General features: G+C 34.2%; 1 protein-coding gene across 9 annotated transcripts in view; it reads left to right on the forward strand.

The window, feature by feature from the left end:
* The window catches only part of KTN1 (kinectin 1), a 104,627-nt gene extending 80,510 nt beyond the window's left edge, over positions 1-24,117 (forward strand). For 3 of the 9 annotated variants that reach the window (XM_025391250.1, XM_025391251.1, XM_025391249.1), the window contains 12 exons: positions 802-892; positions 3,232-3,318; positions 6,546-6,635; positions 10,012-10,092; positions 10,851-10,940; positions 11,071-11,163; positions 11,930-12,001; positions 12,229-12,312; positions 15,095-15,178; positions 17,592-17,684; positions 18,789-18,909; positions 23,632-24,113. In XM_025391250.1, the coding sequence (XP_025247035.1) occupies positions 802-892; positions 3,232-3,318; positions 6,546-6,635; positions 10,012-10,092; positions 10,851-10,940; positions 11,071-11,163; positions 11,930-12,001; positions 12,229-12,312; positions 15,095-15,178; positions 17,592-17,684; positions 18,789-18,909; positions 23,632-23,636 (991 nt within the window). In that variant the 3' untranslated portion in view covers positions 23,637-24,113. Of the gene's footprint in view, positions 1-801; positions 893-3,231; positions 3,319-6,545; positions 6,636-10,011; positions 10,093-10,850; positions 10,941-11,070; positions 11,164-11,929; positions 12,006-12,228; positions 12,313-12,471; positions 12,556-15,094; positions 15,179-17,591; positions 17,685-18,788; positions 18,910-19,885; positions 19,942-23,631 lie in introns of all 9 variants that reach the window. The other 6 variants (XR_003120429.1, XR_003120430.1, XR_003120431.1 and 3 more) reach the window with 6 other exon arrangements.
* Positions 24,118-24,383: the final 266 nt, after the last annotated feature.

Below are 24,383 nucleotides of genomic sequence, written 5' to 3' on the forward strand. Positions count from 1 at the left end.
ATAGCATTTTAGGCCTGTGGGACACATAGGTCTGTTTTATACATGTGTATATATATGTGTATATGTGTGTACATGTATATATAAAACAACACTTTTAAAATGTAGAAACAGCTCTTAGTTCGAGGACCTACAGAAACAGACTGTGGAGTGGGCCCATAGCCTTAGTTTGCCAGCTTCTTATATAGACACTGATTCTAAGCGAAGAGCTATTTGTTATTTAACTTTCTACTCCAGCCACTCTCAACTATAACAGAATCAAATTATGAATCTTTGCCATTGCATTCTGCGTTTCTGGGAAACAGTAGCAGAAAAAAACATGAATGCTGAGATTGGTATGAAAATGGCAAGAAAACACTGAGCTCACTTTAATATTATACTTTTGTTGTGGGTTAGCCATTTAAAGTTATAACTGATTTCATTGCCCTCTGGGAAGAAAAATATTTAAGGGACTGCTTCTACATCCGTTTTAACTCCTCTGAAAATAGCTACTGTGTACTGACCCAAGTAAAAATATAAATAGCTACAACAGTTAATATATTCATAAACTGTTTCTTAGGGAATGAGATTTCTCTTTAGCACAAGCCTAAGCGTACCATATTGGGCATAAAAACTTAGAAATCATTTCTGAAATTCATAGGATGGGCTTTCTATGTTAAACAGTAGGTAGACTCTTTAATGTACTTTTCAAGGTACCATTTCTTGATATTCTTATTTTGTAGTAACAAATGTTGATAGGTAGGGATCTGAGTTGTATTACTGTTTACCTAAAATCTTGCTACACGTATTCATGTTCTGGTTTAGAATTTCAGAAAGAGAGAAAGAGATAAGTGGTCTCTGGAATGAGTTAGATTCTTTGAAGGATGCAGTTGAACACCAAAGGAAGAAAAACAATGTAAGTAAATCTTAATCAGAATGAAGCTTTTCTTTTTATTACTTTAACACTGAAATATGGTCCAGGAATTTTTTTTAATCTACTTTTACTTTAGATTTCTTAATCTTTGTGAGAAAGTACTATTTTCCGTGTGTAGTTTTTCGGGGGGTGGGGCATTATTGGAGAACAGTTTTTTTAAAATAAGTGAAAAGACGAATTCTTATTCTTATAAATATTTAAATGTTAAGTTGTAATTATTACACCTTTAGTTATTTTTAAAAACTAAAAGTGCAGTTGACTTTTTGTTGAACTTTTATTTGGAAAACATGTTTTTCAGCTTGGTATTTTAAAATCAAAGATATTTCCTCTTAGATTGGGCTGGCCTTTTTGTAAACCAAAAGTAATACCAGTATTCAAACCCAGTATACTCAGTAATGAGGTCTTTTGAAAGCCTTCTGGTTTTTTTTTTTTTTTTAAAGACAGGGTCTTCCTCTCTCGCCCAGGCTGGAAGTAGCATGAACTCGGCTCACTGCAACCTCTGCCTGCTGGGTTCAGGTGATTCTCCTGCCTTACCCTCCCAAGTAGCTGGAATTACAGGTGTGCACCACCATACCCAGCTAACTTTTTTTGTATTTTTAGTAGAGAGAGGGTTTTACCATGTTGGCCAGGCTGGTCTCGCGAACTCCTGACCTCAAGTGATCCACCTGCCTCGGCCTCCCAAAGTGCTGGGATTATAGGTGTGAGCCATGGCACCTGGCCAGAACCTCTCATTTTTAACTGAGAGGTGGTTCAAATTTTGGTAATTAAGTGTGTTAGAGGCCATAGAACCTAACTATGTTTATACTAGAAAGGGGAGGGATAGTGCTTTCAGAAATATGAATATTAATAACTTAGTAGACAAATAATGAATTTAGTAGAATTTCTTAAATTTTCTCATACCAGAGGACAACACCTATAAAGTAGAGTCCAAGCATTCTTGCTAGAGAAGAAATTTTTGTACACTGTACTGTGATTGCTAACACTTGAGCAAGGGTAAACTGTTACGGAAATCTAAGGGAGTATTGCTAGTAAATGGATGTGTGTTTTCTATTTTTCAAAGTTTGCATTAAATTGTTAATTTAACAAGTTGACATTTTCTTGTACCCCTGAGTTTGTCAAAATTAGGTACATGAATTGCCGCTTGTGTGTTGGTATAACAGTACTAACAGCATTGCTTAGCCACAAAACTTGAGGTGAACTTGCCGATATACTGCTAACATCTTAACTGTGTTTTATTATTGGGATTCTGAGATAAGGAGGGCATGGTAATGCAGCAGCAGCAGCAGCAGCAGCAGCGCTGGAGACACTGAACCCATGTGAAAAGAGCCAGGACACTGGAGGCCAGCAGATAGCAGTGTCAGTCTTTCCTTTTAGTTCTGCCACTTCATTTTCTGTGTGTACTTGGCTCAGTTTCCTAACTTACTTGAGCTGTGGTTTCCCTATCTATAGAATGAGAATAAATACCTCATGCGGTTGTTGTAACGATGAGAATTTGTGAACTGCCAAGTACAGTGGTTGGTATATATTAAGTAATAAATGGTGATTATTGACTTTTTATTTTTTGTTGTTGGTTTTTATCTGTTTAGATTTCTCATTCTGGAAAAAAGACTGAAATATAGAAGATTATATTTATATTTGTGAATGAAATGTTGTTAAAATCCAGATCTCTCAATTTTTAATAACCTCTGTCTCCTCCAAGAGAATCTATTTTATAGCCTTCCAGCCTTCCCCTTTGCTTTGATCAACTAGCTCATACAATTCATGTAAGGTTGTTTTGTGGCATGAATGTTAGGCCATGCCAAGAAAGACATAGAACACAGTGGGTTACTATGGGATTCCTAGGTAGATTTGAAACATGTTAATTGTATTAAAACATAGAGAAAAAAATGTTACACTGCAGTGGAAAGTCCTATGAGTGTTATTGAGCCTTGTTTAAACATCAGATGAAAAGCTTTTTGTAATACTTCTATATTTGCTCTGTCTTTAATCTTCTAATGTTCAATGTACCTGAAATTATGTATGTATTCTTGGTTTGTGTCTTTACTTTTGAATGCTTTCTTCTTTGTCACATGTGCATAGTAGTTATTTTAAAAGCTGGCCTATTTGGTATATATACTAAAACATGAAAAGTGGGCGTCTTTATTTTCTCATTCAAACTTCTAAACATTGCTTTTTATTTTTTTGCTAATATGCATATTTTCCCATTGAAATAATTTTGCAGTAACCAGCATTTAAATGCAGTGCAAAATACTGATGAAGTAAAAAAGCAAAAATCTTTCAATAATGGATAAACTGAAATCATTCTTTCTAAAAATGATTAGGACCTTCGGGAGAAAAACTGGGAAGCAATGGAAGCATTGGCATCAACTGAAAAAATGCTGCAGGACAAAGTGAACAAGACTTCCAAGGTTGTAATGCTAACTCCTAGAAACAATCCACTGAACAGAGAAAATCTGCAGCTTGTCTTAAAATCAGACTAAAGCATTTACTTTTACTGCAATTTAAATATAAAATCTCCTTGTCCACATTTATCATCTCTGTCATCTCTGCTTTTTTCATCTACTCCTTGAAGCTTTAATTTTGGGCATGCTGATTTGTTGTGATTACCTGATTGTTTGGGCTTTGTTGAGCACAACTTTAAGCTGAAGAGTCTCAGAAGACTGATGTTAACCTCTTGTCAGACAATATGCGCCTTTTGGGTTGGTTAAGATAACTTTCATGAAAACTTTGAACCAAAGAAATCTAGGTGAATTAACAAACACATTTGAATATGTAGGATGTGCCATAAACTAGGTGTTTTGGAGGGCACACCAAGATGTTACAGATAAGGTAGAAAAATGTTAAAAAGTCTTAAATACAGGAAAGGCATCAACTTTCGGTATGTTGCTGGGAATGATTCCTTAGAGGTGGTGGACTGAAACTTCATATATTACTGGATAGCAATGACATATATGGCATGTTTAGATGAAATATTACTGTCAAGGGATAATTCTCTTGACCAGAGTATGTGAAGTACTCTTGAAATATATAGCCCCCTTTGTCTTCAGAACAATGGAGGACATTCTCCTTGAGCTCAAGTTGTACCATTGAGTGTGAAGATTTCTAATGAATTGTCATAGAGAGGTTGTTTTTAAAGATTGAAAAAATTGAATCTGCCAGTCCAGTCAAGTATTTTGAAAATTCCTGCCAAAAATAAATGTGAAACAGGGGTATTGAATTTTGCAGATAGGTAAATGAAGGAACCTACATGATTCATTTTAGCACTGTGAAAATATTTTGTGTGCCACGGTACTCTATTGAATCTTTAATATAAGTCTTAGTGACACCTGAAGGAATTTTTAAGTATAAAATAGTTCTGTAATTTTTTTTTTTTTAGCAAGTATACGTTTATAGTTATATTTCCTATAGCTTAGTGGATTTGTGTTTAACTACATCCTTATTCATCTAGCCATAATTTTCAGTAAAGGTTAAATTCGAGATAGCTGGGAGGTATATTGGGACCACAGAGTAGGAAAATCTAGGTCAGATAGGACGTTTCATTGGGACATTTCATTATTTCATTGGGAGTGGTTGCAATTGTACAGTCATTTCTGTCAGGGTTTTAGTGTGGTTTCTGGTTGTTTCTATTACTTTGTTTTTGACGGTTAAGAGCCACCTTTTTGGTTTTATTTTGTTAGTGAGACTGGGTATCCGGGCTCATCATGCCATTCCTACAAGAAGTTACATGCTACTTGCCATAGGCATTTTTGCATTTTATGATTCTAAAAGAAAGCTAGAATTCTTGTGCATGATGCCTTCTTGCATAGCTAAAGATCTGCAGAGAATAGAATAGAAAGTCTTCTATATTTCAATGGAATTTAGACAGTCCTTAGATAGCATAGGTGAAAGAGATGTTGATTGACCCAGTGCTGTAAATTATGTTGTGATGAGAAGGAACTATGTGAAACACTTTCAGTATTTTAACTAGAAATGAGTTATGGTCAGCTTACCAAAAATGTAAAGAGGATGATATATGCCGTCTTTACAGGATTATTTTTAAAGGCTAAATACTCTTAGGAGTATTTAGGAGCTACTGAAAAAGACTTGTATACATTTCATTTAAAGATGGTATGCAAATTATAGTTCAGTTTCAATATTAGATCTTTCCCAGATGTTAAAGTGGAATGGAAATTGCTATCTATAACCAAACTACTATGTCAGATGAAAACTACTTAGATAAAATTGTTGATACCAAATAAAAGTAACTTCCCATGTTTGTGGCTCTTGGTTATGTTAGACACTTTGTTCTTTTAGTCTGTTTTTTTCCTTGGAAAGTTTTCAAAAAGCTGTTCCTCAGTGTTTCGTTTGCTAACCGGTTTTCTTTAAAGATCACTGCTTTGGTCAAATGATAAGAATTACCTCTTAATATCCTTGAAGTAGCATTAATTATTTTCCTTATTTTATGTAGTTAGGTATATTCCTGAAAATTAGTGGACTTCATTGAATTATTGAAAATACCCTATTAAAACACCTATTGTAAAAATCTGCTGATCTTTAATTAACAGCTTTTTGTGTGTATGGAAAATGGCAAAATCTGCAGCTGTTTATTTTGTAAATTTTCATATGATTAGATTTTCTAAAATTGAAGTGTGTAGACCTTAAATCAGTGATAGATTTCAAATTTCACATCTAAATGTTGGGGGAAAGATATGGTTGAGAAGTTTCTAGCTTGCTTGGCTTCCTGTCACCTGTTGAACTTTGTGACTGTTGTTTTTAGATGATTTTCTTGGCTTGGTTTAGATGTGCATTTTTATAGGGGTCTTTTTTTTTTTTTTTTTTTAATTTTGTGGGGGGTGTTTTAATTTTTGGATTTTTTTTTTTTTTTTTTTTTTTGGTGTGTGATAAGTCATTACCCTAATTTTGACAAACCATGGTTTTGAGTTATAATTGATATGCATTAGACTTGGATTTAATATCAGCAAATTTAGACTTACACATTTGTAATACTTGTAAATTTATAGCAGAGTCCATATACAAGTGTCAGAACTAGTTTTTATGATGTGTGGCATTAGTGAAGTAATATGCCATCAGTTGCTCCTTGTTCTTTTTCCCATTTATATCATCCATCAGATTTTGATGGTCCTCCTTGTTTAGCATAAATACTTCACATGGCCTTGAAGTTGGAAATAAGGAAGTTACCATTTTAATGCCATGACATTATATGGTCCATAAGTGATGCATTTTTTTTAATAGAGATATACCAGCCAATAAACCTCAGTTATGTTCCTCCAATGTGTATTTTCTGCTATCGGTAGTTTATGAAGTTTTAGCTATAAGAAGTGTTTTTTGTATGTCTATTTTTGAAGTGTTCTGGACAGGCAAATCACTTGATTTCTAAATGCCAAGGAAAATGTCCATATTGTCAGATATTGCTAAGGCATTATTTGGTATTTAGGATGCTTTAGAGATTTTGCAGATTTTTTCTTATGGGAGCATTTTAATATCTTAAAGTGGGAAATTTTAACATTTGTCAGTATTAAACTTTTTTTTTAAACTTTTTCTTCCTGTAGAATTTAAGACATCATAGTTTTTTATTTTCTGTTTTTAAAAAATTCTGTGATCTTGTGAGTTTGATTTGGTTCATCTTCTGCTTTAGGAAAGACAACAACAGGTGGAAGCTGTTGAGTTGGAGGCTAAAGAAGTTCTCAAAAAATTATTTCCAAAGGTGTCTGTCCCTTCTAATTTGGTAAGACTAATTTATTATTTTTTTTAACATGATGACATTATTCAGGAAAGGTATGAATAAGCAACATCATTTGCACTCCTCTTGGTTTCAGTAGAGTGCTGATTCCTTGATCTTTCCCATTGTTAAGCTGGTGCTTTTCGGTAAAGATTAATAACTTGATTTGAAACTGATTTTTATTTACCTGATACTTTTGTTTCTGTAACATTTTATGAAACGTTATTTAGGGGATTAAAAACATCATTTGGGAAAGAAGTGTTTTTTAATGCTAATAAAACCAATATGGTAACATTCTTAATGGCTTTATTTAAAACTTAATTTTAAGTGATTGCTTCTTAGTTTTAGCAACACTTCCTTAATGTACTTGATACTATGAACCAGGCTCTTTGCGTTTTAAAACTCAAGATTTTTGGTCATCTATTACCTTCTTCAAGCAGAAATCTTACAGATAACATAGAACAACTTGGTTTATTTGAGGTAGTACATGTTCTTGTTTGTTCAGAGAATTAACAATAATTATTTGAGGACAGAGAAAGTCAGTGAATGTGCATGTGAGTTTCCTAAAATAGAGTGTAGGGTCTTTTTTTTTTTTTTTTTTTTTTTAAATGGAAAACTGTTCAACAGTAGAGAGACAAGCATAATGAGGCCCGATGTACCCAACATCTCTCCATGGCACTTATCAGCGCATGGCATGCATATAAGCAATCATGTTTTACCTCCTACCCTGTACTCCCTAGATTATTTTGAAGGAACTCAAACATCAGAGCGTTTCATCCGTAAATATTTCAGTACACATTTCTAAAACATAAGTATTTGTCTTTAAAAAGTATCATATTACACTTCAAAACACATTCTTAATTTTGTATAGTATGCATTTCTCCAGTTGTCATATAAATTGTCTATTTTATTAATAATAACTTACTGTAGTTTGTTTTAATCAGGATCCAAATAAGGTCAGTATATAACTGGTTAGAGACATCTCTTAGATATTTTTTAATCCACGGGTTCTCCCACTCTTTCTCAGCAACACCCCACCTCCTTTAAAAAAAAAACAAAAGACTTAGTGGTTTCCTATGAAGTTTCCCACAGTTTGGATTTAGTTGACTGAATCCCTGTGGTGGTAGCATGTTCCTCTTTTCTTTATATATCTTTTATGTGTCAAATCTGTAATCAGGAATCTGATTCCTGGTCAGATTAAGGCTCAGTATTTTGGGGGTAGGGTAGAGTAGGGGCAAGACCACTTCATAGGCAGTGGTGTGCACTTTCATCAGGAGATTCGTAATGTCTGCTTGTCTTCCTTTGGCCCATTGGAACTTATTTAGGTTGGTTAACAAGTCGTTTTGACACAATGCTGCTAAACTTTGATAGCTTCTATGCTTTGTGGTATGATAAGGTGCTCCTGATTTATCATATACATTTCCTGCCCCAAACATAGAATCAACTATTTCTCCAAGGAGCTCTGTGGGTGCTAGGGGTGGGGTAAGTAAACTTAATGGCTTGTTCTATTTGTAGTCTGAGTTAAGTATAGCCTACATTTATTTCAAGTAAGGAGATAAAACTCCTTTGTTTCCATTGTAACTATCGAGGATATGTTCAGATTTGATCAGTTTCGGAGATCTCTACCGCTTTTGAGTTGAACTGATGAGATATCTAGCACCGAGTAAATGTATAGATACGCTATCAGTTCTAGTGCTGTTGTTAAATCAAACCTAAGAGAAAGGGTTATTATTAATATATTTAATTTTTTTTCTTTGTGGCATAACCCGTTTTTGTTTCTACTTTATATTTTATTTATAAAAATAATATTGGGGGATGTATTTTTTGGCAGTAGTTTATGAACCAAGAGAACTAATGATTGATAATTTCTGTCCTTCAAAGATTGTATAAGATCACCAACAGTAAAAATTTTCTTTTTTAACAGCAATACTATCCACTGTCAGTAACCAAATCTTTTTGACACTATAAATATTTATAAGTCATCATAAGATATGGATGATATTGTTTGGCTTTTGTTCATATACTTGTTAAAAGTTGAATATTTCTGCTATAGTCTACAGGAAATGTACTAAACTTTCTGTGTGCTAACATTAGACTCTGGCATTTTAGGTTTGTAAAGATATGAAGAACAATAAACTATTTACCTTATAAAATAATAAAGCAATAGGCTTCATTAACATTAGGATAAGTCAAGATAATCAGTAGATATAAAAATATATAAATTTTTTTACTGTTTTGTTTTATTGTTTTGCTGAGCAGTCAGCATAGGAGAGATCTAAATTATATGACCTAGAGGGAGATTTACAAACTTTAAGCAACGAAACTAGTTTTTTAACTTATTTTAATTTATGTTGGGTACCAATAGTTGAAACTGTTAAGTAGGATTCTGATAGTGTACATTTAGTCTTGGTTCAGATTTATATTGTAAGAAAGTTAAATAGTGTTTTAAAACTAATTTGATATTATTAAAGGTATTGTACTATGGAGTGACTCAGCATCTACTTGTTTTTTGTTATTTGATAGTTTGCAGAGAATCCTGATTCAGCTGCATATGTAACAGTTTATATTATAGCAGTTAATAAAAATTTCATGAGTTTTTTATCTTAAATTTAATGCAAAGACTTAAGGAATAAGAGGAAATTTGTTAAAGTATCTGACACACAGATACTCTTTATCAAAGTGTAAAATTCAGATAAGCATCAATAATTTAGAGTAATTTATTCTAAAATTTAGAGTAAATGCCAAAATTGTAATAGATGCATATTTACATCAGCTAACCTGTCAGCACAAATTGAGTTTTTGTTGGATTTAAATAAGTAAATGTGTGTGCATATCACTTCTCATTAGGATTTTAAAATACTTAATATTTCCTAATTTGAAATATTTTTAGAGTCCTTGGAGCATTTTCATAGAATTTGAAATCCTCCAAATGGAACATCTTCAGTTGAACTTTCACTTTATGAACTCAAAATACTTCATTTTTGAGAACCGTTTTATCTGGAAACAGTTTTGAAAAATCATTCTGGGTTTTTTGTGTTTTAAAGATTATTTGTCCTGGTGCTAGTAAGTGGTAGAGGCCAGATTTGAACCCAAGTTTTTCTACCTGCAACTGCAGAATTCAGTTGAAAATATTCTTGGTTAGGTATATAATATTTTATTTTGATGGTAGGTACGTAGGTCTGTTTTTAGTGCTTGTTTTTAAAAGTGGGTTATGTCCAACTTACATAGTAGTTACATTCCTCTTTGAAATTTGTAGCAGTGTCCTGTTTGTCTGTGTAGGTTTCTTTTATAATTATCTAATTTGATTATTTTAAATGTTTGACCTGTTTTATTTAGATTTTTGTTTTTGAAAATTAATGATTTTAACTTTTCTCATCCACAGAGTTATAGTGAATGGTTGCATGGATTTGAAAAGAAGGCAAAAGAATGTATGGCTGGAACTTCAGGGTCAGAGGAGGTTAAGGTTAGTTCAAGAAATGAACTGTTTGTAATTTAAACATAGAAAAAAGAAGCAAATAAGATTTTACCTTCTTGAGCTTGGAAAAGATAAAAGATAATCAAATAAGGCTCTTTTGAGAGAGTGTAAGAAGGTGATTTCATTTTGTTTAAATTTTAGTTGAAATACAGTAGGTCGTCTTTGCATTTGGTTTGTTTACAAAGCTAGTGTTTGCCATTCCTTTCATTCTGTATTTTAATTGTTTCTAAAATTGAATATTTATCTCTTACTATCTTTTTAGCCTAGATTTAAAAAGTAAAGATCAGTTGAGATAGGTAGAATCTCACTGGTTTGCTGAAGCATCCCCAAATACATCATTAGAGGTATTTAGAAACTGGATTGGTTTTTATCCTTGGCTACTGAAATTGGGGAGATTTTTTATTATTGTTTTCTTATATCTCAAGTGGCATGAATAAAACCCTGTTTCCCATGTGTGTAGTAGCATAGGCATTGTGACTGTACTTCACATGTGGATCTGCTTTGATCTTACCACCTGACTAAAGACTTTAGTACCAAGACTTTTTATTATAGCATTGTTTAATAAAAATGACCAAAGGGGTCATTGAATGAACTTTATTGCTACTTAGAAAGGTCGAAATGTAGTGTGTCATTGTGAAATACTTTGAAACCATTTATCATAATACAGTATTAAGTACTAAAACAAACTTGAAGCACAAAACTTTCTGGTAGAATTATGGAAGTTTTCTTTATTTCATTCTTTGCAGGTTCTAGAGCACAAGTTGAAAGAAGCTGATGAAATGCACACATTGTTACAGCTAGAGTGTGAAAAATACAAATCCGTCCTTGCAGAAACAGTAGGAAATGATTTTTAATCTACCTTTTGATTTTACTTTAAATCATTACCTTCTTCCTTCATGGCTTAAATAGTTTTTATCTTGGCATTAGAACATGAATTTTTCAAAACAACTATACTTTTGTCTGTAGGAAGGAATTTTACAGAAGCTACAGAGAAGTGTTGAGCAAGAAGAAAATAAATGGAAAGTTAAGGTCGATGAATCACACAAGACTATTAAACAGGTATTTACAAAAGAAAAGCTTAAAGAGCAGTGGTTCTCAATGTGTGGGGCTTGCCCCAGCAGCATCAGCATCACCATGCACATTCTTGGGCCCCAACCCAGCTACCAAATCCAAAACATGTATGTGGGGTGGCAGCAGTCTGTGTCTTCATGAGCCCTCCAGAACAGTCTAATGCCCACCCAAGTTTGAAAATCACTGGTTTTAAAGTATGACTAAAGGGTAATCATATAGAATGTAGAGTGCTAGTTATAGAACTATTGTGTGATAAGGTAAAGAATAGTGGGTTCAAAATCAGTTTTAAAGTATTTAACCCATAATACAGAATTCAAGAAAAAGTTAGTCATTCTTCTATTTGTGGGACCTGAATGTTATTGTGCAACCTTAATTTTTCTCCCATTTACTTCAGCGTGATAAGGAGTACCATCTGTTACTCACTTATTTTTTGGGACCAATGTACAGAATTTACAGTTGCTGATAGTACTCTACTTTAATGCACTTGCAGAATAAATACAGCTGAATATCAGTTAATAGTAATCAAAAATTAATCACTTTCAGCTGAGCTTAATATACAACTGGAGTAGGTTTTGACCACAATTTAAGTTCAGTGTGACTCTCATGTTTAAGGTCTTTTAAAATTCAGTAAGACTTTAAATGAGATTTATTTCAAAACCTTGGAAGTGTCTTTTAATTGATTCAGAATTCTACAGGATAGAAACCGCTATATCCTTGGTGGTTTACTTGGCCATATAATTGTTTCACATTTCAGATGCAGTCATCATTTACATCTTCAGAACAAGAGCTAGAGCGATTAAGAAGAGAAAATAAGGATATTGAAAATGTATGTTATTTGATTGTTTTACTTATAACCTATAGATTTGTTTTTAGCATTAATGGTTGTCTGAAGATGTATGGTTTAAGATTAGTTTATAGTTATGCTCTTAATATCTTGGGTAGTGTTTGAGTTGATACAGTTTTATATTCATAAGTGTCATAACTTTGCCTTGTGGGGAAATATTATGAAAGGAAATTTTAAGTGTGTTAACTTTTCCTTTGTTGAATTGCTAGCTGAGAAGAGAACGAGAACATTTGGAAATGGAACTAGAGAAGGCAGAGATGGAACGATCTACCTATGTTACAGAAGTCAGAGAGGTACTTACAACAGAATCTTTTCAAACTTGCTTCACAATTCAGATTAAGTTTATAACAGTGATATTTCAGTATAAGTTGTTTGTGGCAGAGCTTCCGAGTAGAATACAAAACATGGGCTATCATAAGGAGATCAATCTTAAACTCTAAACTTCATTGCAGCTGAAAGATCTGTTGACTGAATTGCAGAAAAAACTTGATGATTCATATTCTGAAGCAGTAAGACAGAATGAAGAGCTAAATTTGGTAAGATGCTTGTCCTCCACTGGGTATCAAGTAGGCACTGAAAACACTTTGTTGACATGTGGAGAAACCATCAAAGCTTTTTTTTCTTTGCTAACATCTTTAGCTTGGCCTTTTTGTAAGTCTAAGATAATCTTCATATTCCGATGATTCCTAAGATTATCTTTCATTTCTTGACTCCTAAAATGATCCTTCTTTTCTTAGCTCTTAACAATGGCATGTTTGGCTTCCAGCTCTTTTTCAAAATTTTCCATGTTTTATAAATCCTGTTTTCTCAAACAGCGGTCTTTTCTGTGAATAAAGAAATGAAATAAAGGTTGGCTGAGTTACAAAGATTTTCTTCTCGGACTATCATAGTTAATGGGGCCTTTTATTTTCTAACCTGGGAGAAGATTATATTGAAAGCCAAAGACACATATTCTTCATTCAAGGACAGTAATCCAGTTTCTAATTTTAACCTAGTCTCTCTATGTATTACAAATATTAAAAAACATTAAAGTCTTTATTATCAACATATTTCGAGCATGGTGATCCTAAACGCATAGACTTTGAGATAAAGTTAGTTAAATGTCTTAAAACATATAGTACCCTGTATTCCTATTCTTAAGTTTTCTAAAAACTGTACTGATTGTGACAGACTTAGCTATTAGACAAATATGGCTGTCTTGCTCTCTGTTTCAAACAATTGTTATGTCTTCCTTGTGAGTTAAAAATTGTTACAGCACAGGGATTAGTTTTTTTTTTAAGTACCTTAATAAACTCTCAGAAGATTACAGTAAGTTTTCTCCTTACCCAGAGTTCACCCTGCCCAGTTTGGAATTTTCTTTTTAGCATTACTCCATGTACCAAGAAAACTTTTAACTCATTCTTTTGTGGTTGGTATCCTGTTATGGCAAAAATTTATGGGAATCAATTTTTAGAGCTGTATGAAATACAGGTTGTGTATCCTTTATCTGGAATGCTTGGAACCAGCAATTTTTGGGGGGAGTTTGGATTATTTGTATTATATGCTTGCTCTGTATATGTCCCTTATCTGAAAATCCGAAATCTGAAATGCTCCAATGAACATTTCCTTTGAGTGTCATGTCAGTGCTTAAAAAGTTCAGGATTTTGGAGCATTTCAGAGTTTTTCAGATTAGGGAAGTTCATACACACACAGCCCTATACACGCAGAGCCCTACACCTCTAATTTTTAAATCTTTGTTTTATTTACCAGTGTTTTGCTTTAATTGAACTCATTCACACTGCATTGTGAGACTAGTTCTGTGCTATACATTGCACAGATTAAGACTGTGATATGTCATGACTATAAGTCCTCACCCTATAATATGTTTTTAAAAAATCATTTCTAACTAGTTGTTGGAGATTTTACTTATTAACTTTGTGCTTAGTGGCTGACTCAACAGTTACATGGTTACATCTCCACTCAGCTTAATGCTTTATTTTGATTTTTTGTCACTCTAGTTCTGTCAGGAGATTATTTTGAGTGGTTGATACTTACTTTTTTCCCCTAGTCTTGAGTTAGGAATCTTTATTTTGATGTTTGTTTGCTCAGGATAACTGCTGCTACTTTTTGTGATAAAATAGCTTTGTTTGCCTGTATGTACTTTATGTATTCTTCCACCAAAAGGTTCATTTGTCTGATGGAGAATATTAAAACTCAAAGTTATATAAAGGAGCAAAATTTATTTAGGTACTTACAGAGTTCCTCAGATAAAATTTCCAAGTGGAATTTCCCTCTGCCCCACTGCTGCCCCTTTTTAATTCTCCCTCCAATTTTAAATGTCACTGCCTTGTATTTCCACCTTTGGGCCTCCAGAACTGTTTCAAAAGTGCCCATGGGTGGGAAGCAAAAACAATTACCTTATGAGAATAAGTAGAAAGTTTTTTGGGAGCAATATAGTTCATTTTCCTTGCTCATATTTAATTGGAAAATCAGAGAAGTGGCATTATATATTTGCATTGGAGTTACAGAACTTTCTGTTTTGACAGATTGGTTATTCATAGGTGTATCGTAAGGCATTTCTTGATGGTATAATTTAGGCCAGTGTGGTCTTGTACTACCCCTTAGTGAAGCCTTAAATGATGGTCAGTATTTTGGGAGTTTTAATTTGATTGGATTTGTAGTCTTCTGTTCAATGTCTTTAAAAATATTATATAATTGACTCTTAACTGTATAGATTAAGAAAACCTTTAGAAACTAATGGGTAAAGTATCTGTTTGATTTTTAATTTGGAATAATTTCAGTGACTATAAATACCGATACCTTTAAAAGGCGCTTTACTGGAATTTGATGGTTGTGTTTTTGCATTTGTGGTTTTCTACTCTAAACTAGTTCATTTCTGTGGCTTTTCTTATGTTTAGCTTTACAGATGGAAACCTCTACTGCTTAGCCTTTCTATACATCTGGTGCAGCATATTGGCTAATCCACTGTGCATAATAACTGTTAGCAATCCCATTCATTCTTCAGTCCTATAGGTATCAGCATAATCAAAGAATGATGCAAATTAAGTTAATTGTGATGTTCCTTTATTTTTACAGTTGAAGGCACAGTTAAATGAAACACTCACAAAACTTAGAACTGAACAAAATGAAAGACAGAAGGTAGCTGGTGATTTGCATAAGGTAGGCACTGTTTGTCCTAGAGATGTAGTATCATGAGCCTATGTTGTGTGTCGAATCTTAAGTAAAGTTATGCTGCTAATTCTGGGTTTGTTGTTTTGCATCATTATATTAACCTTTTATAAATTTAAGCTGCTTGTTATTAGTTACTATTTTGGAACGAAAGTTTTTGGCTTGTTTTTCCAGGATTCTTAATTCACCTCATTATTTCATCACATTTCTATATTTAATTGCTTTATAAAGTACAGAGTAAAATTTAGTTGGAGTTATTAAAATTCGGCTGCATCCATATATTTTTTTAAATTGGGATTTGGCTGTGTATTCGTTTACAAAGTATTTTTCTCTTGGTCTTTTGGATAAAACAAAGTTATAAATTTCTGTTTTTTTTAAAGAAATTTTTCCTTCATTTATTTCTTCATACAAATATATTTTTCCTAATCTCAATGCAAATGAATGATTTTTAGGACTGCATTTCTTTGCATTGGCTTGACAGGTTATTTATAATTCTATTTTGAGATATTTTTAATGGTAGAATTCACATATGCTTATATCAAAGCTGTTTTAGAGCTATGATAGTGTTTATGGGATATATCATCATTAGCAAAACAAATGTCACTCTTTGGAATTGCAAGAACAAGAGGTACGCACATCTTAAATTTTGATAGTATAAAATGGAATCCCAGAAACCCAACAGTAATACTTTATACTGCTCCCAACATGGTATGAAGACATGTATTTCCCTATACCCTCACTAGTATTGGATATTGTCTAATGTTTAAATATTTGATATTCTAATAGATTTTAAAAGTTATCTCATTTTTAAAAATAATACTCCTTTTAAAGAGTTGAATTTTTTTTTTGATTCTATATGCTTATAGTTTATAATTGTTACGTAAAAGTCTAGAAATCCACTAGTGTTTCAGATTATTTTAGTGTAGACAGAATGTGAATTTGGGTCTGTTTTAGAGGACAAATTTTCATGCTTACTGCACTGTCATGGTTGAGCAGTCAGTTTACTTTGATACATGATTTTAATTTTTGACCTCTGGATCAAAATATAAAACATGCAATTTAGCCTAGCAATGTAGTTTCTTAGAAAGTACTTTAAAAATACTAAACAAGTGCTTAAAGTTACAGATATACCATCTTATTTACTTACATACCATCTTATGGCAATGATAGGTGACAATTAACTGTCCCATGCCTATACAGTAGAAATATTGTGCAACATTTGATTGGAAATACACATAAATATTTGACTAAAAAAAGTTAATAATGGCCGGGTGTGGTGGCTCACGCCTGTAGTCCCAGCACTTTGGGAGGCCAAGGTGGGCGTATCAACTGAGGTCAGGAGTTCAAGACCAGACTGGCCAACAGGGTGAAACCTCTCCATCTCTACTAAAAATACAAAAATTAGCCAGGAGTGGTGGTGCACACCTGCAGTCTCAGCTACTCAGGAGGCTGAGGCAGGAGAATCTCTTGAACCCAGGAGGCAGAGGTTGCAGCGAGCCGAGATTGCACCACTGCACTCTAGCCTAGGTGACAGAGCAAGACTCTGTCTTTTAAAAAAAAAAAAAAAAAAAAGGTTAATAACATACTTTTTAAAACAGGTAAGTATAAAGCAGTATGTATGTTAAAGCTCATTTATGTAATATTTTCTATAAGCACATAATATGTAGAGAGGGATCTAAACTAGGGGTGGACAAATCCCAAAGCTTTTTTAGGGTTTGTGGGTCACACGTGATCTCTTTAGAATATTTTTGTCTCTTTTTTAACATAACCCTTTATTTTATTTTTTTTGAGATGGAGTTTCGCTCTTGTTGCCCAGCCTGGAGTGCAATGGCACTATCTTGGCTCACTGCCACCTCCACCTCCCAGGTTCAATCGGTTCTCCTGCCTCAGCCTCCCTAGTAACTGGGGTTACAGGCACCCAGCTAATTTTGTATTTTTAGTAGAGATGGGATTTCTCCATGTTGGTCAGGCTGGTCTGGAACTCCCAACCTCAGGTGATCCACCCGCCTCGGCCTCCCAAAGTGCTAGGATTACAGGCATGAGCCACCGCGCCCCACAGCATAACCCTTTAAAAAGTAAAAAACGTTCTTAGCCTGTGTTCTGTACAAAAACAGGCTTTGGGCCAGATTTGGCTAACCTTTAATCTAGATTAATACTAACCTAAATATCAACTATGGTTATTTCTGTTTTTAAATTTCTTTATATAGTTTCTATATTAAGCTTTTAAAAGCAGTGAACATATGTTCTTATAATCTGGTGGGGGGTGAAGCTATTTTCATTTTGGAGGGAAAAACCTTATCGTTTGAGAGGAGCTTTTATCTTCTACAATGTGAATAAAATTATTCATTTTTTATGTATTTATCAACTGTATTATTTAGTACCTACCATATTGCTTTCCTTATAGGCTCAACAGTCACTGGAGCTTATCCAGTCAAAAATAGTAAAAGCTGCTGGAGACATTACTGTTATTGAAAATAGTGATGTTTCCCCAGAAACGGTATGTATTTTCTTCATCCCCAGATCTCTGAGCTAGTTACCTTGTGACCTGTGTGAAGACCAAAAATGTATAAGGTCCGTCTCCTAAAGTCATCTTTCTTGAAAATATCCTATCCCTAAAATGTAGTGATGTTTGATCTCATTTTTGCTTAGTGAGGTATGTTAATTTTAAGGTTTGTGTTGAGAGGTAGGGAGCAGGGGTCCCCAATCCCTGGACTGTGGACAGGTAACAGTCAGTGGCTTGTTAGGAACCAGGCCACACAGCAGGAGATGAGTGGTGGGCGAATGAGCATTACTGCCTGAGCTCTGCCTCCTGTCAGATCAGCGGCAGCATTAGGTTCTCATAGGAGTGCAAACCCTATTGTGAACTGCATGCTCCTTATGAGAATCTAATGCCTGATGATGTGAGGTAGAACAGTTTCATCCCGAAACCATCCTCCCTCACCCATCTGTGGAAAAATTGACTTTCACAAAACTGGTCCCTGGTGCCAAAAAGGTTGGGTGTCACTGGCTTAAAGTATAGACTCTGGAGCTAGACTGCCTACGTTTGAATCCTGGCTCTGCCACTTAGTAGCTATGTGAATTTGGGCAAATCTTTAGCCACTCTGTGCTTTAGTTGCCCCATCTGTAAAAGGCAATGATAATAGTACCTATCCTGTAGGGTTTTTGAAAGAAGTAAATGAGTTAATACATAAAAACACTTAAAATAGTTAGTACTTACAACAGTGCCTGGCACTTACTTAGTAAGAGCTCAGTATATATTAACTTTTTTTACTGTTTGGAGTGTGCTTTCTTTGTGGGGCAAATTTTTTCTCTGAAAGAAAAAATGGATATGTTTCTGATAGTCATAGATTCTAGATTTTTTTTTCTTTTGTGGCCAAGTGACAACATTTGTAACGCAGTTTTCTTTGGTGCCAACTAGTTTGCACCACTAGTTAGCAAACAGTATTTCTCTGTGTGTTTTTTGCTGTTGTTGATTTTCGTGTCATTGTTCAGATTTTTATGTGTTTGTATTTAAATCAGCAATATAACATTTTCTGTTGTTTGGTTGTACATTTCTTTTCCTTGTGTATGGAGTTTATCATCACTTCCATCTTCTTTTCAGGAGTCTTCTGAGAAGGAGACAATGTCTGTAAGTCTAAATCAGACTGTAACACAGTTACAGCAATTGCTTCAGGCAGTAAACCAACAGCTCACAAAGGAGAAAGAGCACTACCAGGTGTTAGGTAAGGACAACTGAAATATTGTTGTCTATGGGTAATTGACATTAGGTGTATATGTAATGTATATTTACATAAATAAAGGAAACTCACTTCACTAGAGGAAATATTTCTTCTTTATCTGTCTCAGAACTTCCAGATGATAGCCTTTAGCTTTCTTGGAGCTTTAGTTCTATTTTGTGCTTATTTTGAAGGTCTTGTAGCTTGGAGGGGTTATCTTTGCCTCCTTTGACCTTTGTATCAAACAGATTCTCTTGTAACTTGGCTGCCTGGGTTTGTGTTTGTTGCCTTAATACCTGCAACTGCTTCGGTAGTTGATTCTGTCTGTGACCTTTTCTCCCCTCTCCTTTCCTTCTTCCTTTTCTCCCTCCCAAAATAAAATGACCATAACATTTTAACTGAGGTAAGATTGCTGAACTGAAAGTAAAGTCACCACATTTTCTTAAAATTGAAAGCTGATTTTTATTTAAGTTTGCTTTTGTTAGGTAATCTAAGAAATTCATTCATTAGCTCCTGAAGTGAGATTTTTACTTGAGGATAAGTAAACCCGTAATTAACCAAGTCATGTTATGAGCTTTTATTGTCTATATTACCTTGGAAGGGTCAGGTTTGGTAGCATTTTAAAATGACTTGTATTCTAGCTGGTGAGTGCAGTTTTTGTTTTTCTGGTTTTTTTTTTCCCCCAGTTGCTACCTGGATTTTACCTGTTTTATGAATAACTGAAGTCACACTGCCTAGAGTAATTAGAGTATTCAAATATGCACTGAATGCTTCATATATTCTTCTTTTGAAGCTATTTTCTCTAAAATAATCCTGATATCCTGGAGACCCTGAGGGGCAACTCATCACTGAATTATCCCTTTCAGAACCTCTGATAATACTGTGTTGGGCTAGACAAGGCCTCAGGGAGAGCTTATGTGTCCTGGAAAAGTTGGGATGGACTTCCATTTTGATGTTACAGGAGCATTTTGTCTCACTTTAGAGTGATCATCCTCTGGCCTACCTTGACACATGCTCTCCTTCAAAATGCTAATTCAGGTCAGTTATTTCAAACATGACTTTCCATATAATAAGCCCAGCATATCAGCAAAAGTAATTAAGCTTCATCCCAAATCTTTTATCCTTGGTAAGCTGACTTCTCCAGCTTCCCAGTGTAAAAATTCTGCCACATTTCCTCACTTTTCCAAATTAGGAAATAACCTTGCTTCCTAGGGAAACTGTTCCATCTCTCCTTCCCAGGACTTCAGCCTTATTCTTTCCACTGGCTCCCTCTGTTCAGTCTTGAAAACATGCCCAGATGACTTATTTTAACCTTGTACTTCCTTCAGATTACCACCCTTATTTTTGACTTTTTTACTATTTAGTATTCTTAAGAAAATGCTCTCTTAGTATCTACTTATTTATTGTTATTGATTACTTTATCTGCTCTAGAATGGCTTTTCTTCCTGCTATTCCAATGAAATCATTTTTGCAAAAATCATTAGTGATCACTAATTGCTAGATCCAATATAGGCCCTTCTTTTGCATATGATAAGATACTGAAAGTACTTATGAAATATGTCAAAAATGCTGACGTTAGACCTTGGTGTTATAAGCGAAGGGTTTCATTTCTAGAGAACTTAAACAATGAAAAGATTGCCTATTATCCTTGCTTTTAGATCTAAGCAATATTCTCTCTTTAGCATCTCATAGGTGTTCTTTAATGTTTTCCTTTTCTTCCTAAATACATAGTCTACTCATTTTAAGTCTTAGGAACTATTTTTGGCTTGTCTGTTGCCACATTTGTTTTAATTGTATTACATTTGAGACTTATATGAGTCATTGATATTAACACTTTTTCTTCTTGATTTAGAAAATTGTAGTAATTTATTAAAATATATCTGTATACCCTCACAACACAGTTGGCAGGCAGCTCCCCTAAGTGATAGCACAACATTCTTTTGTCAGCTGATAAACATAAGTCCAGGTTTGGCAAGTGGGTGGTTGACAGTATTATATCATGAATGATAGGCTGGATTGTTATGAAAATAGAGGCCCACCAGGCACTCTTTTTTTTTTTTTTTTTGAGACTGAGTCTGGCTCTGTAGCCCAGGCTGGAGTGCAGTGGCCGGATCTCAGCTCACTGCAAGCTCCGCCTCCCGGGTCCACGCCATTCTCTTGCCTCAGCCTCCTGAGTAGCTGGGACTACAGGCGCCCGCCACCTCGCCCGGGTAGTTTTTTTTTGTATTTTTTAGTACAGATGGGGTTTCACCGTGTTAGCCAGGATGGTCTCGATCTCTTGACCTCGTGATCCGCCCATCTCGGCCTCCCAGACTGCTGGGATTACAGGCTTGAGCCACCGCGCCCGGCCGACACCAGGCACTCTTGAACTTCATTCCTTAGGCTCTACCTGGCATTGACGTTGATAATTCTTACTTATGTACTTATGTTTTGGTTCCCATAGCTCTTCTTTATACCCTTTAAATGTTTGTGTTACCCTCAGGTTTTTATCCTTAGCTATCATTTTTGCTACATATATTCTCCCTCCTGTGTACTCTATTTAAACTGACACGAGATAATTAAATTGAAAATACACATTTCTTAATCATTGGAATGTAGGTAGTAGGTTAATATATCTGATGTCAAGAAACCTTTAAAAATATACACAAGTACATATGAATTGTTTATGATAATGCTGCACATATTTCAATAAAGGGAGAGTTGTTTTTAAAAACAAATATGTAAGAGATAATATGCAGTAATATGGTTTTTCTAAATCCTGATACATAATACTTAGCGTTTCTTAGAGCTGTAGGGGTAGGTGTATTTAACTGTTATCTTTAATTTGTGAAAACTTTTCTTTTGGAAATTTTTTTTCCCATTGCCTATTTTTCCTCCCCCCCCCAATCAAAAAAAGAAAAGGCTACCATCCTCCTCTTTCCATTTGGGGGGAGTGGGAGATTGATTAAGATACCTTTTATATGAATTGACAGTATTGGCATTTTATAATATACTTTTTTGTTCCCAGATATCTACTCTTTTTGTTTCACATTTGCCTGGTTTCTAAGTATTCTAGGTGTGTTTCTAACCAAATGAGAAAACTTTATTATCCCAGGTTACCTTATCTTGGAACCAGTTTGTAGAATCCTGTTGAGGGAGGATGATAATTTAAATAGCTGATACTTCATGAGTATGTCTGTAAGCATAAACATGCTTCCAACATGTAGCAACTCGTTTAACTTCACAACCACCCTGTGCGTTAGGTAGGTAGGTATTATTATTCCCATGTTACAACAGACCCAAAGAGATTCTATAACTTGTCCATGGTCATACAGCTAATAAATGGATGAGCTGGGGTTTAAATCAAGGTAGTTTGGGCACAGGGCTTGTGTTCTTAATCAGTGCTTTTCTTCTCCCTAATTCAGGCACTGTGTTCCCTGATCCCTTTTGTCACTGTTTTCTTTTCTCCTCATTTTGTCTTTTTTTTTTTTTTTTTGGCCAGCCTCTTACAAGTTTTGTCAGTCGATTCTGACTTTTTCCTAAAGTTGATATTTGATTTATCAGTAGTGTATTGGAGAGGCTTACAGTATTATCCAGAAGAAATGGAGGTGAAGCTGTGTGTGTGCTCTCCGTACTCCCTGTAGCAAGTAGATTCTTATGTGATTCAGTCATCTGTTGTTTCTGAAAGAAAAAGTCCTTTCATAGTGCTCCTGAAATACAAGAGTTAATGCTGTGGAGAAAAACTTATCTTATTTCTACACTGAACCTTGGCTATCATATGGATCAGTTTTTCATTTTCAGTAATATGTTTACATAGCACTTTAGAGTTTAATGTCCTAGTGATCTTTTTAGACTTTCTGATCAACTGTTAATAGCCAGGGATAACTTTGCTTTTTAATTTTCCAATTGCTTCTTTCCTCTAAACTTTTTATTTTGAAAAATTTCACACATAAAGTTGAAAGAATAGTACAGCACCCGTAAATCCTCCAGCTGCTTCATCTCTTTCTATACGTCTACATATTTTGTTGTTGTTAAACTAATTGAAAGTAAGTTTTAGTCATTATGACATTTTATCTCTAAGTACTTTAGCACGCATCTCCGAAAACAAGACATTGTTTTACCAATCAGTGGTACCATTATTACATCCAAAAAGAGGAAACAGTAGTTACGTACTATCCAATATTAAACTTTTATTCACATTTTGTCAGTTGTACCCAATACAGCTTTTTAACTATTTTCCCCAAACTAGAATCCAAGGCAAAATTTAACATGTTGTGTTTGGTTAAGTCCTCTTAGTCTCTCTGATGGCTTTTGAAGTTTAATTTCTGTAATCTGACTTAGAAAACTTCGTATGACTTTAAAAAAAAAAAAAAAAGGTATGTCTGCTCTTTTAAATTATTTATTCACTGGGGTAAGATTGTATTCAACCTCTTTTCAGTGCTACTCAATCACTTTAGCTTTACATTCTCTTAGTAGGACTAATAAAAATGGATTACCAGTGTTGTTCTTTTAAATGTTTTCTAGCATAATTTGGCTCACATTTAAAAATACCTACCTAAAAGCTTGTTTCCTTTGAATCCTGAGATTTTTCTCATTTTGATTACCATTAGTGTGAATTACTTTGAGCCTGGTTCAAAGGGCCATGCTAGATCAAATGGAATATGTACTTTTGGTGTTTGACAGATGTCTTCTGATTGCCTTCTGTTGCTTTGTTTTAAAGTGAAATTCATTTTTTCTGATCTTTTACAGAGTGAAGTAATTGGGAAAGTGTTCATTTGAGGATAAAAAAGGCATTGTATTATATTTTGCCAAATTAAAGCCTTATTTATGTTTTCACCCTTTCTACTTTGTCAGAAACACTGAACAGAGTTTTGTCTTTTCTAATCCTTGTTAGACTACTGATTTAAAGAAAGAAAAAAAAAAGCCAACTCTGTAGACACCTTCAGAGTTTAGTTTTATAATAAAAACTGTTTGAATAATTAGACCTTTACATTCCTGAAGATAAACATGTAATCTTTTATCTTATTTTGCTCAATAAAATTGTTCAGAAGATCAAAGTGGTAAAGACAATGTAAAATTTAACATTTTAATACTGATGTTGTACACTGTTTTACTTAACATTTTGGGAAGTAACTGCCTCTGACTTCAACTCAAGAAAACACTTTTTTTGTTGCTAATGTAATCGGTTTTTGTAATGGCGTCGGCAAATAAAAGGATGCTTATTATTCAAACTTGACTTGTTCTAATTTTTATTGAGCTTTAACAATTTCATGGTAGTACAGATCATTATAATTTAGAATACAGCTATTAATTGCAACTATTCAACAAGGTAGGTTTATGTAGCTTCTGTAACCTTTCTAACTGGTGCTCTGGGTCCTCTTCAGTTTGGTCCAATGTAAAGTGCCCAGGAGTGCTGGGATTTCAGAAAGGACAGAGCAAGCATTTAGGATTTCAGACTTACCACCCACATTTCAGGTAGAGGAGCTCTATGTTTACCATTT

The sequence above is a fragment of the Theropithecus gelada genome, chromosome 7b (assembly GCF_003255815.1).
Source record: "Theropithecus gelada isolate Dixy chromosome 7b, Tgel_1.0, whole genome shotgun sequence".
Lineage (NCBI taxonomy): Eukaryota > Metazoa > Chordata > Mammalia > Primates > Cercopithecidae > Theropithecus > Theropithecus gelada.